This window comes from Prosopis cineraria, unplaced genomic scaffold (genome assembly GCF_029017545.1).
Source record: "Prosopis cineraria cultivar Desert tree isolate PC_DT_omini unplaced genomic scaffold, ASM2901754v1 PC1, whole genome shotgun sequence".
NCBI lineage: Eukaryota > Viridiplantae > Streptophyta > Magnoliopsida > Fabales > Fabaceae > Prosopis > Prosopis cineraria.
In genome coordinates this window covers 11481185-11494030 of record NW_026555332.1, presented here as the reverse complement: position 1 = coordinate 11494030, position 12846 = coordinate 11481185, and the positions used below count along the sequence as shown (strand labels likewise).

The following is a 12846-nucleotide window of genomic DNA, read 5'->3' as shown; positions in this document are numbered from 1 at the left end:
TCAACCGCGACTTATATGTCGCTGCTGAAACTTAAACTTTCGGTGGCGACATGCACTTGTCACCACTGAAAGTTTGACAATCAGTGGTGACTATATTTTGTCACCGTAGAAAGTTACTATTTCAGTGGCGACTTCAAATGTCGCCGTAAAAAGTCATACTTTTAACAGTGACTTTTACTGTCATCACAGATTGTTCATTTTCAATAGCAACTTTTTAGAGTCGCCGCTGAAAGTCATTTTTTTTGTAGTGTTAACACCACCATAATCAACTTCAATAATTTAAAGCTCTCCAGACCTCATCATTTGTACCGCCCAAAAAATTAACTAACAAGAATATTGAAGTTCAAAATACTATAATTTGCATAGTACCACCATAATACTTTATTCATAGCTCATTTCTCTATTTAAATATGATTTTCACTTAGGCCTTGTATCAAACACTTCATGTGTGTAAATTTCCAAACTACTCCATACAACTTTTTAATCTTTGAATCTCCAACCCAACAATTTCTACATGCTTTTCAAGTTCAACTCCTCCTACCAAATGTGAAAAATCAATTGTGCTTAAAAAAGGTTCAAACTCATGTCTAACTTCCTCGAGCAGCAACTACCCTAAGAATAGATAAAATACTTATAAAAAACATGCTCTTTAAAGTTTGAATCTCAATCTCCCCTTCCCAATCAAACACGTATAGGAGCACAAGAGGTAAAAATTGCAACTTAAATCATTAAATCATACGTCCGTGGATACAGGATCAACATGAAGAAGAGTTCAATGCTTCTCACCTTAATCAGCATTGATAGAGAAGGGAGGAAAAGGAAGAAACCGAAGCACAGATCGAAAAGAAGGAGAGGAAAACCTAATGCATCCACGCAACATGGATACAGGAGACACAATCGACACTAGCATTCACAATCGGAGAAGAAAGGAGGAGCTTGAAGGTGACACATGCACAAGATTATTCACAGCTAGCAAGGAGGAAGGGAGGATGAATGGATCTCGGTTGAGGTGATAAATGGCAGAGCAATCGCGGAACACATTTACATTTTTGCTAGCGATAGTCTGAATTGCGAAGGAAGATCAAAGAAGATGTGGAAGGTTTTAACCTGAGTTTCTCTTTCACTCTCAATCTTCAAGTGCAATCGAAAGAGGAAAATGGGAGGAGAAGAGGATGCTTCCTAATCTTTACCACTAATTATTTAAATTTAATTTTAAATTTTCTTAAAAAAACACAGGGGCAAATTGATAATTTCACTAAACAAAGAAAAGAATAAAGCCCTTCTCTTCAAGATATGAGTTCTCGAATCCATGACCCGATGATATGTGTTCCAAAATTAATAAAAATACTAAAAATAGTTTAGACACCTTCTTATTAGTTAGATTTTCTTAAATTAATTTTTTGGGTCATTACACTCTAGACCCTACCTCCCGTTGGTTGATTTTGTAGTTTTATTGCTACCAAATTGCTTTTCTTATTGAAGAGTAAAAAGACATAACCAATCGTCATGTAATTTTTTTTTTTTGTGCAAACATGTTGGCATGATTTTGAATACATGCATGCAAGTCTAAAGAAAAACTTACATATCCTGCCCTTGCTCAGTAGCTAGAGCAGTCTTAGCAATACACAAAAAGGCAGCATGAATATTGCAGTCCTCTTTCGCACATGTCTTAGAGTTGGGAATATTTACTTTTGAAGCACACCAGTTGTCCTTTGCTTTCTTCTTAAAGATATGAATTCAAGATAATTAAATCATCATACAAGCTATCACAAAACTACCCACATGAGGCTCCTCAGGTGGTAGGAAGTTCAAGAACTCCTCCAATAATTACTATAAGAACTGCAACATTGCTACAGTATCATATTCGTTGATTGGAATTCTTGCATTGACTTTATTAAATGGTATTTATCTTAGAATATGAATTTTGTGAGAGGCGAACTCAAAGAGACGTAATTGGTGGCTTTTAGTGCCATATTAAGCTTTTTAAATAAAAATGTTATAAATACATAATGTTACAGAGTTGAAAATGACTGCAAAGTTAACAAATAAAAAAATACATTATATAGTTTGATTATGTTATTAGGTACTCCCTCCGTTAAAAAATATAAGGTATTTTTAACCGAATCTTACTCTTCAATAAAGTAGTTACCTACTTTCAAACTAACCCTATCTTTTTATATTTACCCTTATTAAACATTCTATAATAAATATAAAGTCACTATCAATAGAGGCAGTTTTTTTAAAAAAAAAACAATGATTATACCTTGAAAGGCTAAAAATGCCTTACATTTTTAAATATTCAACTCCTTAAAAAATGCCTTACATTTTTTAATGAATGAGTATAACCTTGCTTCTTCTTTTTTTTATTCATTGCATTTAAATGCTCCATATTTAAACAAGATGCATGTGTTATTAGGAATTTTTGAAAGGGTATAAATAGAAAAATGAAGATATTTTTTTAAAAATTAAGCTTTCAACTAATATTTTTTGTAAATAATAAATTAATTAACAATGACATAACTGTAACCTGGAGAAAGTATTTATTTAGACAGTTTCAATAAGACATCTCAATTACAAAACAAAGATTATTTTTAGAATCTAAATATTTTATTTATAATTATAACTATTGAATTTTTAATTATTTAAATCAATATTTATAATTTATTTTTCAATATTTTGTCCAAAATCTAATGCTTATTATTATTATTATTATTATTTTGTTTCAGCTGTTAACTGTCACGATCCCTGCATGTGCCTAACAGTTTCTCCGCACGTGATTAACAATTAACATCCTCCTCCTCTTGTCGCTGCCACGTGTCACGTAGAAATAAAAAAAGGGGAAAAAAATAAATGATGAATAGTTTTTGAAATTAACGGAGCAGGTTTTGGCGTGACTGTTTAAATATGGGATCCAAAGTTTAAAGTTCATATGAGTGCAAAAAAGTATCTTTAGGAGAGAGAACATTGTTTAGAACCTAATTCAGCTCAATGCCGAATTACTTCTCGTAATCGAATGTGGCTTTGATGCAAACAATTTGCTAAAAGAAAAAAAAAACCAGAAATGACTCAATCATCAATTTTCTTGCAAAGAATATAGTTGCCCCAACGAAGAAACACTAATTTTGGGCTATGACAATAGTGATTGTACTGTGCACTCAAGCTTGGCATAGTCCAAAAGAAAGATTACACCACAACTTTGCTTTTTTTTTTTTAAGAAACAATGTTTGACCAAAAAAAAAAACAAAGAAAGAAGGAAAGGAACAATGGCTTGGCTTGCATAACATGCTTCTTTTTATATGAATTATGGATCCATGGGCTTTAAACATGGGTCAGTTATCTAATCTTGAAATAACAATAACATACTCTGACCTGAGCCTTTGTGGTGTATTAGTCAACATTCTCTTTAATTGGTTTAGTTGATTGTTGTCCATGACAACTAATTGAGGGAGAATTACATTCATGTATTATAATTTTACTAAATTCATAATTAAATATCTCAATAATTCTTGCGAGTTAAAGCTGATAATTTTTTGACAAGAAAAGTTCATAACTTTAAAAAATTTTGCTTGTAATTTTCTTATATTATAACTTGTGTGTTCATTTAGAGATGACTCTATTAAGAATTAGAATGATTGACAATCTGAAATATGATGGTAATAATTTCAAAACAAAATTCAAGTTCTTTGATCCTTCTGAGTTTTTTGAGTTCTTTTATGAAAAATTTTAAAAATCACAGTGCTTGAATGTAACTGTTCGTCGTTGAAATCTATGATTATATAAGTGCGTGTTTGCCCTTATTGAAGGGCACATGCAAGAGTAAAAAGTAAATGGCAAAAGATTTTAAAAACAATTTATTTGACTTTAAGAATCTTGTTTGTAATTTTGCCATGCGCAGGACGATCAACGAGTCAATTATAAAAGACTTTACAATGTTAGATTATGACAGCAAAAGAATTTTCCATAACATGTGATTTAACCATTTCTTTTTTACAAATAATAATAAATAGTATCTTTCATTAACAATTCTTGTGTGGAAAATTTAAACGTTCGGACAAAAGTAAACAGCACATGGATGGAAATATATGAAAAAATAAACCATGGAATATTGATAAATAATAATAAATGAACCACATTTTTCTTTTTTCCTTGCCCTGTTTTCAGTTATCCAAATATTGATAAAGAAACCTATGGAATTATATTTGTAATCTCAGTCCAACTTTTTAAAGTTGAATGACTATCATATACAATTAGTCGCTTTTTAAAAAAAAAATTATATTCTATGGAATGGGAAAGATGAGTGATACTTTATAAATTGTAAAAACTAATTAGCATAATTGCTATAAATTTTAAATTGAATACTAATAATATAGATGTGTTTATAGTACAAAGTGGATAAAAGAATTATTTTGGCCATATACATGTTAAGATGAAATCAATATTATTATGGCATATTCTTAAAATAAGATTAATTAAAGAACCGAATATATAATTTGAATATCTTTTATAATAGAAAAATAATATATCCTCAAATATAGATGGGGATTTCTTTGCTATTCTTACATGGAGGGTTTTCATAAAAAAAAAAAAAACTAGTTTGTGCCCTATATATGAATGAAAATAAGTTTCCCCTTATCATAAAAGTTATATAAATATCATTCATTATGTCCTGATTTTTATTAATATTGCTCGTATTTATTAGGTGACTAAACTTTTATGTCTTGTTGAATAGACATCCCAACTTACATGAATTAATTAATACGGCATGTGAGAAAATAACAGAGTACTCAGCCACATCAATTAGATGATGGGGCATTATTATTCTAACCACTAATGCACAAATGATCATGTGGCCTGGCTTCAAGAAAATTTAATTCGATTTTTTAATATTTTTTGTTTTATTACATTTTCTTAATTTATACATTGCATAATTGATCAACCCTTTGAATTTTTTCTTTTTTTTGCAAATTTTTATGTTTATGTAACAAGTCTAGCACAAAAGACTAAAAAATTGAATTATAACTAAAAAAGAATCTGCAACTTCACCATTTTTAACAAACACGCACATGAATAACAAGTCAATTATGAAAGATTTTACAAGATTAGATTATGATTGCAAAAGAATTTTCTACAACACATACTTTTACAACTTTTCTCCTTGGAATGCCCATTCCTCATGTTGTGATCCAAATTCATGTTTTATTATGAATTTTTTATTTATTTTCTAGTAAATAGTGATATTTCACTCTCTAAATGAATATTGATATTGTAAAGGTGCTTATGATATTTGGCGAGGTACTTAAATGTTAGAAAAAATAATAATAAAATCTCATTAAATTATGTAAATGATAATAAAATTGCTCGAAATGTTATAATTCCCTTGAAGTTTCTAAAGATTTTTCTATCATAAAGAAATTAATATAAATGATTAAGTTGTCCTTAATTAGTTCAAATATCAATTGCCATTTACAAGTCTTGTTCTAAGATTCAGAACTTTTCTTCTTAAAATTGCAAGAATGCAACAACAATTTACAAGTTCACATTTGAAATCTTGAATTAAGTGTAATTTGATCATTTATATTAATTTCTTAATGACAAAAAAGTCCCTTGAGATTTCAAGGAAATTATGGTATTTTAAAGGACTAAAATATCATTTACATAATTCAAAGGAATTTTATTGTCATTTTTCCTAAATGTTATGTTGAAATTAGTTATATTTTGGCATATTTTTAAAATAAAAGGATTGACTACATAATTTGAACATTATGACAAGGAACAATTTTTTCTTATATATAAATAGGATTTGTTTGTTTCTCATACATGAAAGGTTTTCAAGGAAAAAATCATTTGGACTTGATGGATGAAAATAAATTTCCTTTTTCATACGTAGAAAATTATATAAATAATTTGTTATATCTTTATTTTGATTGTTCTTATTCATTAGATTGTACTTTTGCCCAACATGCATAACAGAGGACCAATCCATATAAACTAATTAGATGATGAGCCATTATTCTAATCACTAATACAGAACTAATAACGATCAAGAGTCTTCAAAAAGAATTAGATTTTTTTTTATATTTTCTTAATTTATGCATTGTAAATTTTTAAATGAGCAAAAACATTCTTCAAGAAAATAGCTATGCAAGTATTAACAACCAGAAACTTTTTGCAACAAAATACATGTTCTTGAGGCCTTTGGCTTACTAATTTTAGTTTTTAAATTTTTTATTTTAAATTAAGAAATTATATCTTGTAGTTGATGGGCCCATGTAAAGCAAAAATTTAAGGCCAATGACCTTGTAGTATAGTGACATGCAAGCTCCTCTATAAGGGGGCTCACGGGTTGGAATAAATATTTATTAATTTTATTTTAATAAGATTTTAGCACTTCTAAAAAAAGAGTTAGGAACAAATAACCATTTTAACTCCATAATAATAAGCCAAGTCAAATGGTCAATGAGGTCTACACATAATTCACATAAGCAAATAACAGTGAATTGTTTGTTTTTAACAGAAGGATAAAATTACTCCTCAAAAAAATAGTTACATGGTACTCAGCACTTTTGTGGAAAAAAAAAGTTCAAGGAAAAAATGATCTTTATCTTTCATTTTTCTTACTTTTTTTTTTTCTGGTTTTTCTCTTGTTTTCTGTCCTAAATCGAATGACTTTTGATACTGTGCTAAATTCTTTATATTAAGTTGTAATAATAGTCTACTTCACTAAAATAGCTTAAGTCATCTAATTAGATGCACCCTAAACTTTATATATTCATAATATTTTTTTTTAATTTGTGGATGTGAGACTTCTTTTATTTCCGATAGTATATGAGATAGAATATCATAAAAAATACAAAGATACATCAAAATATTATAAAATTTTAAATTAATAAAATAATAAAATATTTTTTAAAAACAATGTTTCATGAAGATATCAAAAAAATAAAAAAATAAATTTGTATTGTTATAATCAAATATAAAATAATATATGATTTTTTATAAAATTAAAAGAAAATATTTTTATAAAATATTTAATTTTAAAAAAAATTAGTTCTTTTTAATCATAAATAAAGTGGTCATTAATTAGTCTTTGATAAAAAATTTTTTACAAACTAAGCCAAATTTTTTTTAACTTATGTCAAGAAATAGAGTGCTCATAATTTCATCACTATGCTATTCAAGTTTATGAATGATACTGTTGTTAAATGTAACAAGGAATATCAACAACAACAAAAAATTTTATCTTACTAGATGGGATTGGATCACAAGGAATATCAATTAAAAGAAAATATTATAAGACTTTTCTACTTAGAAAGCTCATTCGACACATTATGACTGACTATATATATATGTCTATAAAGTGGCTAACATTAAGATTCTATCATTCAACTTTATAATGTTCAATGAGAATATATATATATATATATATATACACTTTTACAAGAGTTTTGGGTGTGTATATTGGCATATTTTTCAAGTCAAAAGATTTAATATATAGTTTAAACATCTTTTATAATAGATAAAAATACTCTTAAATTAAAATGGTTTGAGTGCAAGGCAAAAAAGAAATTATTGTTTAGATAAAATAATGACTTAAGGATGATTTAGAAGCCCCCCCGGCATGGTGGATATGTTTTGCTTCTTACATTATGAAAAAATATGTTAACAAGATTTTTTTTCAATGTATATTGAAATATAACTGAATACAATCTTAAAACAAAATAAGTCGAATATAATTTAATCTTAAATGTTTTGACAAAAAATGTTGTTTAAAATTACTTCTTTTGCAACAAACACTCAGAATTTATTACTAGTGCAAAATAGTATTTCAACGACAAACTTTTTATCAGTATGCAAAATAATTATGGTAAAAAATGATACAGTGATAAACTTGTAAATAAGTGAAAAATTGAATATATTTTGGTGACAATCATAAGTATTCACTGATACCGTAATTCATTAAAATAAATTTTCAAACTTTAATTAAAAATTTAATAAATCAATTTAACTATACATATTTATTAATTAATTAACTAATTTAACATTGGCTAAATGTGTCTGAGAAACAAGTTTAAATGAATAATTATTAATTAAATATAATTAATGAATTTAAATAAGCTAAAATTGTAGTTAAATAATTTTTTTAATTAATTAATTTAAATGTATTTTAATGTGTCAAAGTGTAGACACAGTAAACTCTAAGATGAGCACTTATGGCTACAGGAAAGCGTCCACCATTAGATCAGAAAATTTGAGAGGGAAAACATTTGGCTAACGTTGTCATGATGGATGGTTACTGCAGTAAAAATATTGTTGTGTTTGGTTTTTTTTAGTTGCTTACCTAATCAAATGTTGATTTATGCATTTGTTGGGTGAGCATCATGCTAATCAATGTAATAAGATCTAAACCATCCAATTTTTTTTAACTTTTAAAAATAGTGCATTAAATGCCCTACCTATAGAATAATTAACTTTGATAATTAGTTAATTCAAAAAAAAAATCTGAAAAAACAGATAAAATTTACAAAAAAAGATGTAAAAAATTTAATCGATATTAATTTTCATATAAGATATTTTATTTTTAATTTTATGGATTTTTTAATAATTTTTAAACTCATTTTCTAAAAACTTTTAAGTCAACTAACTATCAAAGTTAATTTTATACTAAAAAAAGATAGGGGAACAAAATATTAAAAATTGAAAAGTAAATAATTTAAAATATCAAGAATATGAACTACAAAATACTAAAAACTATGTCAAATTTATAATTTTCCAGAGAATGAGGGGTGCGTTTTCATTTTGCCCACCCTCCCCCTCACCATCATGTGTCTCTGCCAAGGATAATGAAACTGCTTGTGGAGATGCAGTTGCTGTTGGATATTGAAAGTGAAAAGATGGTCCTTCCACGCATTAGTGCTATCCACCTCCAAATACAGCTCATAAAATCTCACTTCACCGCTCCATGTCACACTCAACGCAGTGATACTCCGAGTTCCATAAACACCCTTCGCCATACATTAATATCAATAACGAACATAGGGAAGGATATTAATTATTAGATTAAAATATTACTATGAAAATTTATAAATTATTTTTGACAATAAACTTTAATTTTTTTTTCCAAATAAAATATTTAATTTTTTTAAATTTATTTTTTAAAGTCTGATGGAGCGATTTATGTTTGAACCTCTTTTGTTTGTATTTGATATACTTATTGGAGCATTTTTTGTCATAAACACTCATAAACTATAGTCCACGAGAATATTTCTGTTTTAAAGGTTCCAGTTTGTTCCACCTCATGTTTTAAGAGTGTTTTTAAAAAGGGCTAAAAGTCATTTCCTTCCCATCAACTATTCGTTTAAGAGTGTCTGATATTCTAAACTTGCTTGTAATATAATTTTTCCCTTCAACTTTCTAAAATGATACACTAGACACCCAACCATTAAAAAAATTAACTTTTACTATTAGTTGATTAAACAAATTACAAAAAATGATCTAAAAAATTACAAAAAATGATATATAAAATTGCAAATAAGTATCGTATAAAAAAATTAATATCGATTAAGTCCCTAAAGTAATGATTTAATCAAAATCATATTTTGACCTTTTATGTAGGTAAGTAATAACATTTGTATCCTGTTATTTATTTACAATTTAAGAGACATAATTGATATTAATTTTCTTATAGAGTACTTATGTGTAATTTATGGATCCTTTTTTATATTTTTTGATATCCTTTTTTATAATTTTTAAGTCAACTAACGATTAAAGTTAACTTTTTTTAACGGCAAGATGCTCAAGCTTCATTTTCAAATGTTGAAGTAAGGAAATTTAACTACATAAAAGTTTAGAATACTAGATACTCTTAAGACAATAGTTAAGGGAAAAAAATATCCTTTAATTTTTTTAAAAAATACTTCTATATGGATGTTCCTGTAACCTATTTTATAGTGGTGGTTCCATAAACTCACTGTTGGACTATATATTAAGAGAAAATCACATCTAACCCCCTTTTATGGGAATTAATTATACATAAGGACTAATGCGGAACTGCTTGTTATTAAAATGGGAACATGACTTATTTTTTCTCGAATAAAATTTGTTATTAGTCTTTATTTGTGATTAGTTTCCTTAGGAGGGGGCTGAATATGATTTTCTCATATATTAATATCAATAATGAATAGAGGAAGAATATTAAATTAATGAGAAAGCAAGAGCCAGTATAAATATACCAAGGGGGTGTGGACGTGGACGAAGATGGAGCTCAAGGAAAGTTCCCAATCAGGAGAGCATATGCGAGGGAGAAGGGCAGGTGGGGCTTTCACAGAGTCCTTCATGATAGCACCAGCAATGCGGTCAAGAGCAATGGCTTTATCACTAAACTTGGCCATCTCTTGTTGGAACAACCCACGAAGCCGCTCAGCCTTGTGCCAAGGCGAGTTCAAGCTTGCATTGGAAACAACATGAAGGCCTGGCCTCACTTCCTGTACATGGAAGCTCTCACCTTGTGCTTTTGGTCCCCTGTTGCTCATGTAAACCATGGTTCTCGACTCTATGTCAACCACCACTAAATTGAATCCCCTGTAATATTCTCCTTCTGTCGTCAGTCCTTCCGCAAATTCTCTTGGACTCTTTGCACTCTGCCACAACCACATAAAAAAAAAAAAAAAAAGACTATGTAGAGAATGGGGAGCGATCAAACACAAACATGTAAGAATAGCCGAAGGACATCATAGATACTAACTCAAAACTTCAAGCCTTAAGTTTATGAATACTTCTACTTTATTATATAGTAGTATGAGTAAATGGAGGAGGAAACATACCTGATGTGATGCATTGATTGAGTCTTACGCGCACGTGAATAATGTTACATGTTTGAATTAACAACAGTGTATACAAAACATAAGCATGTATATTAATATATATATATATATATATACACCTTGAGAAATAGGAGTGGGAGGTCGCCCCGGGTTCTAGCATGAGGAAGAGTATGAGATTCCAAGACGTTAGTGAGAAAGGCAACTCTTCCATCTCTGGAACAAGCCAGCCATGTCCCTCCTCTCACCTCGTCTCGCCCCCCTAGTATCTCTGCTCCGTTGCCTTCCCACCATGACGCTGCCTTCGTCGCCCTTCATTTCACCATCGTCAACATTTACTTAACATTTTGTTATGAAATGAGAAAGAAGGAAAGAATGGAAGGATGGAGACATGAAAGCTTGCCTGTTGTGGTACTCGTCTCTGTTGTTCAAAAGGATCAAAGGGTAAAGTGGGTGGGCTTGCCAGAGAAACACCACTATGCACATTATTCTACGTCGGGGTTGGAACGTAGGAGATAATTCACAACATGGAAGCAAAGGTTGAACTAGGGAATAGATATAGATATCGATGACACTGACACTGGGAGACTTTTACACATCCTTACATAAGCACAATAATTTAGTAACTTCGTTTTAAGGGAAAATGAGGGCTGGAAATCGATAAGTTCAAGTTTTGGCTAAATAAGCTTGGGTTTGTATCGGAGGCTTAGAATTAGAGGTAGGAACATGAGCTAAATCATGAAACAACCCATATTTTATAGAATTATTTTTTTTATTTACTTTTTTATGTCATGTTTGAAAACTATTCAGATCAAATTTAATCATTTGAATTGTTAGATTTGGATTTTAAATTTAAAATCATACATTTAAATTTTATGTATTTAAAAGTTTTTGTTTGTATAGTATAAAAATTTCAAATTCAAAGATAATGGAAAAGGGGATGAGAAATAAAAATGGAAAGAGATGATAGGAGTGTAGTAGTTACAATTTTAAATAATTAGGATATTGGAGGGATTTGAAATTATAAAAGAATTCTAATAAAATATAGATTTGAATTTGGATATAAATCAAATACGAGTCCATAAATTTTTATGGATCCAAATGATAAATTTGGTTCAAATATAAATATAAATTCAAATTTCCCTATATCTAAACACAACATTAAATATTTTGATGTAAAATTATAAAATAAGTTTAATAAAATATTAAATAATAATGGTTGAAATTTTGATCCAATGATAATGAAGATAAATTAAAGGAAAGTGAGAAGTTCATCTCCCTAGCTTTTATTCGGATAGAGAGAAAAATACGGAGCAGAGAAAAATAGGGAGGAATACCCTTGAAAATAGTTAAAAAATTACTGTTTTTGGAAATTTATTTTTTCTTCCTAATTTTCTCCCCTCCCTATTTTCTTTCCATTTTTTCCCTCCATATCCAAACAAGAAAGGTGTGAGAGAAATATTTATAAAGGATATTAGTCTGACTAAGTCAAACCACTTATAACCTTATATTAGTCTACACGTGTCCATATCATATGATCACAAACTAACTAACTTGTTTAACGACAGTTATAATGGTTAATCTACCCACAGTTATTTCCCATTGTACAATAGAGGTTCTTCCGTGGCTGCAACGCACAAATAAATAAACTTTCTCTATTTATCCAAACATAATAAAATTCAAGTTTTTTTAACCCTTATAAGCAATTTGAATTTCAAAGGTTCTTTTATACTTAAAAAATATTTGAATTATTACTTAAAAAAATCTTGATTGTAATTTTACCGTTTTTAACACACAAGACAACAATGAGTCAATGATAGACTACAAAGTTGGATTAGGATACCAAAAGAATTTAAAAAAATTACATATAAGTCCTATATAAAGAAATTAATTCCTGCGAGGTCCATTAACAACTGACATAAAACGATGTACAATACAAATAGTTGTAAATCGACTTTTGTCAGTTGTCAACGGATCTCTCAGTAATTTATTTTTTTGTGTGGGTCTTTAACGTAATTCTCCCAAGAAT

General features: G+C 28.7%; 1 protein-coding gene across 1 annotated transcript; it reads right to left on the bottom strand.

The window, feature by feature from the left end:
* Positions 1-1578: 1578 nt before the first annotated feature.
* On the bottom strand, positions 1579-11303 carry LOC129314006 (uncharacterized). The gene is made up of 5 exons (XM_054957419.1): positions 11221-11303; positions 10940-11129; positions 10230-10637; positions 8817-9002; positions 1579-1722 (listed from the first exon to the last, which is right to left on the bottom strand). The coding sequence occupies exons 1-5, from the start codon at positions 11301-11303 to the stop codon at positions 1579-1581; spliced, it is 1011 nt and encodes a 336-aa protein (XP_054813394.1).
* Between the last annotated feature and the right edge of the window lie 1543 nt (positions 11304-12846).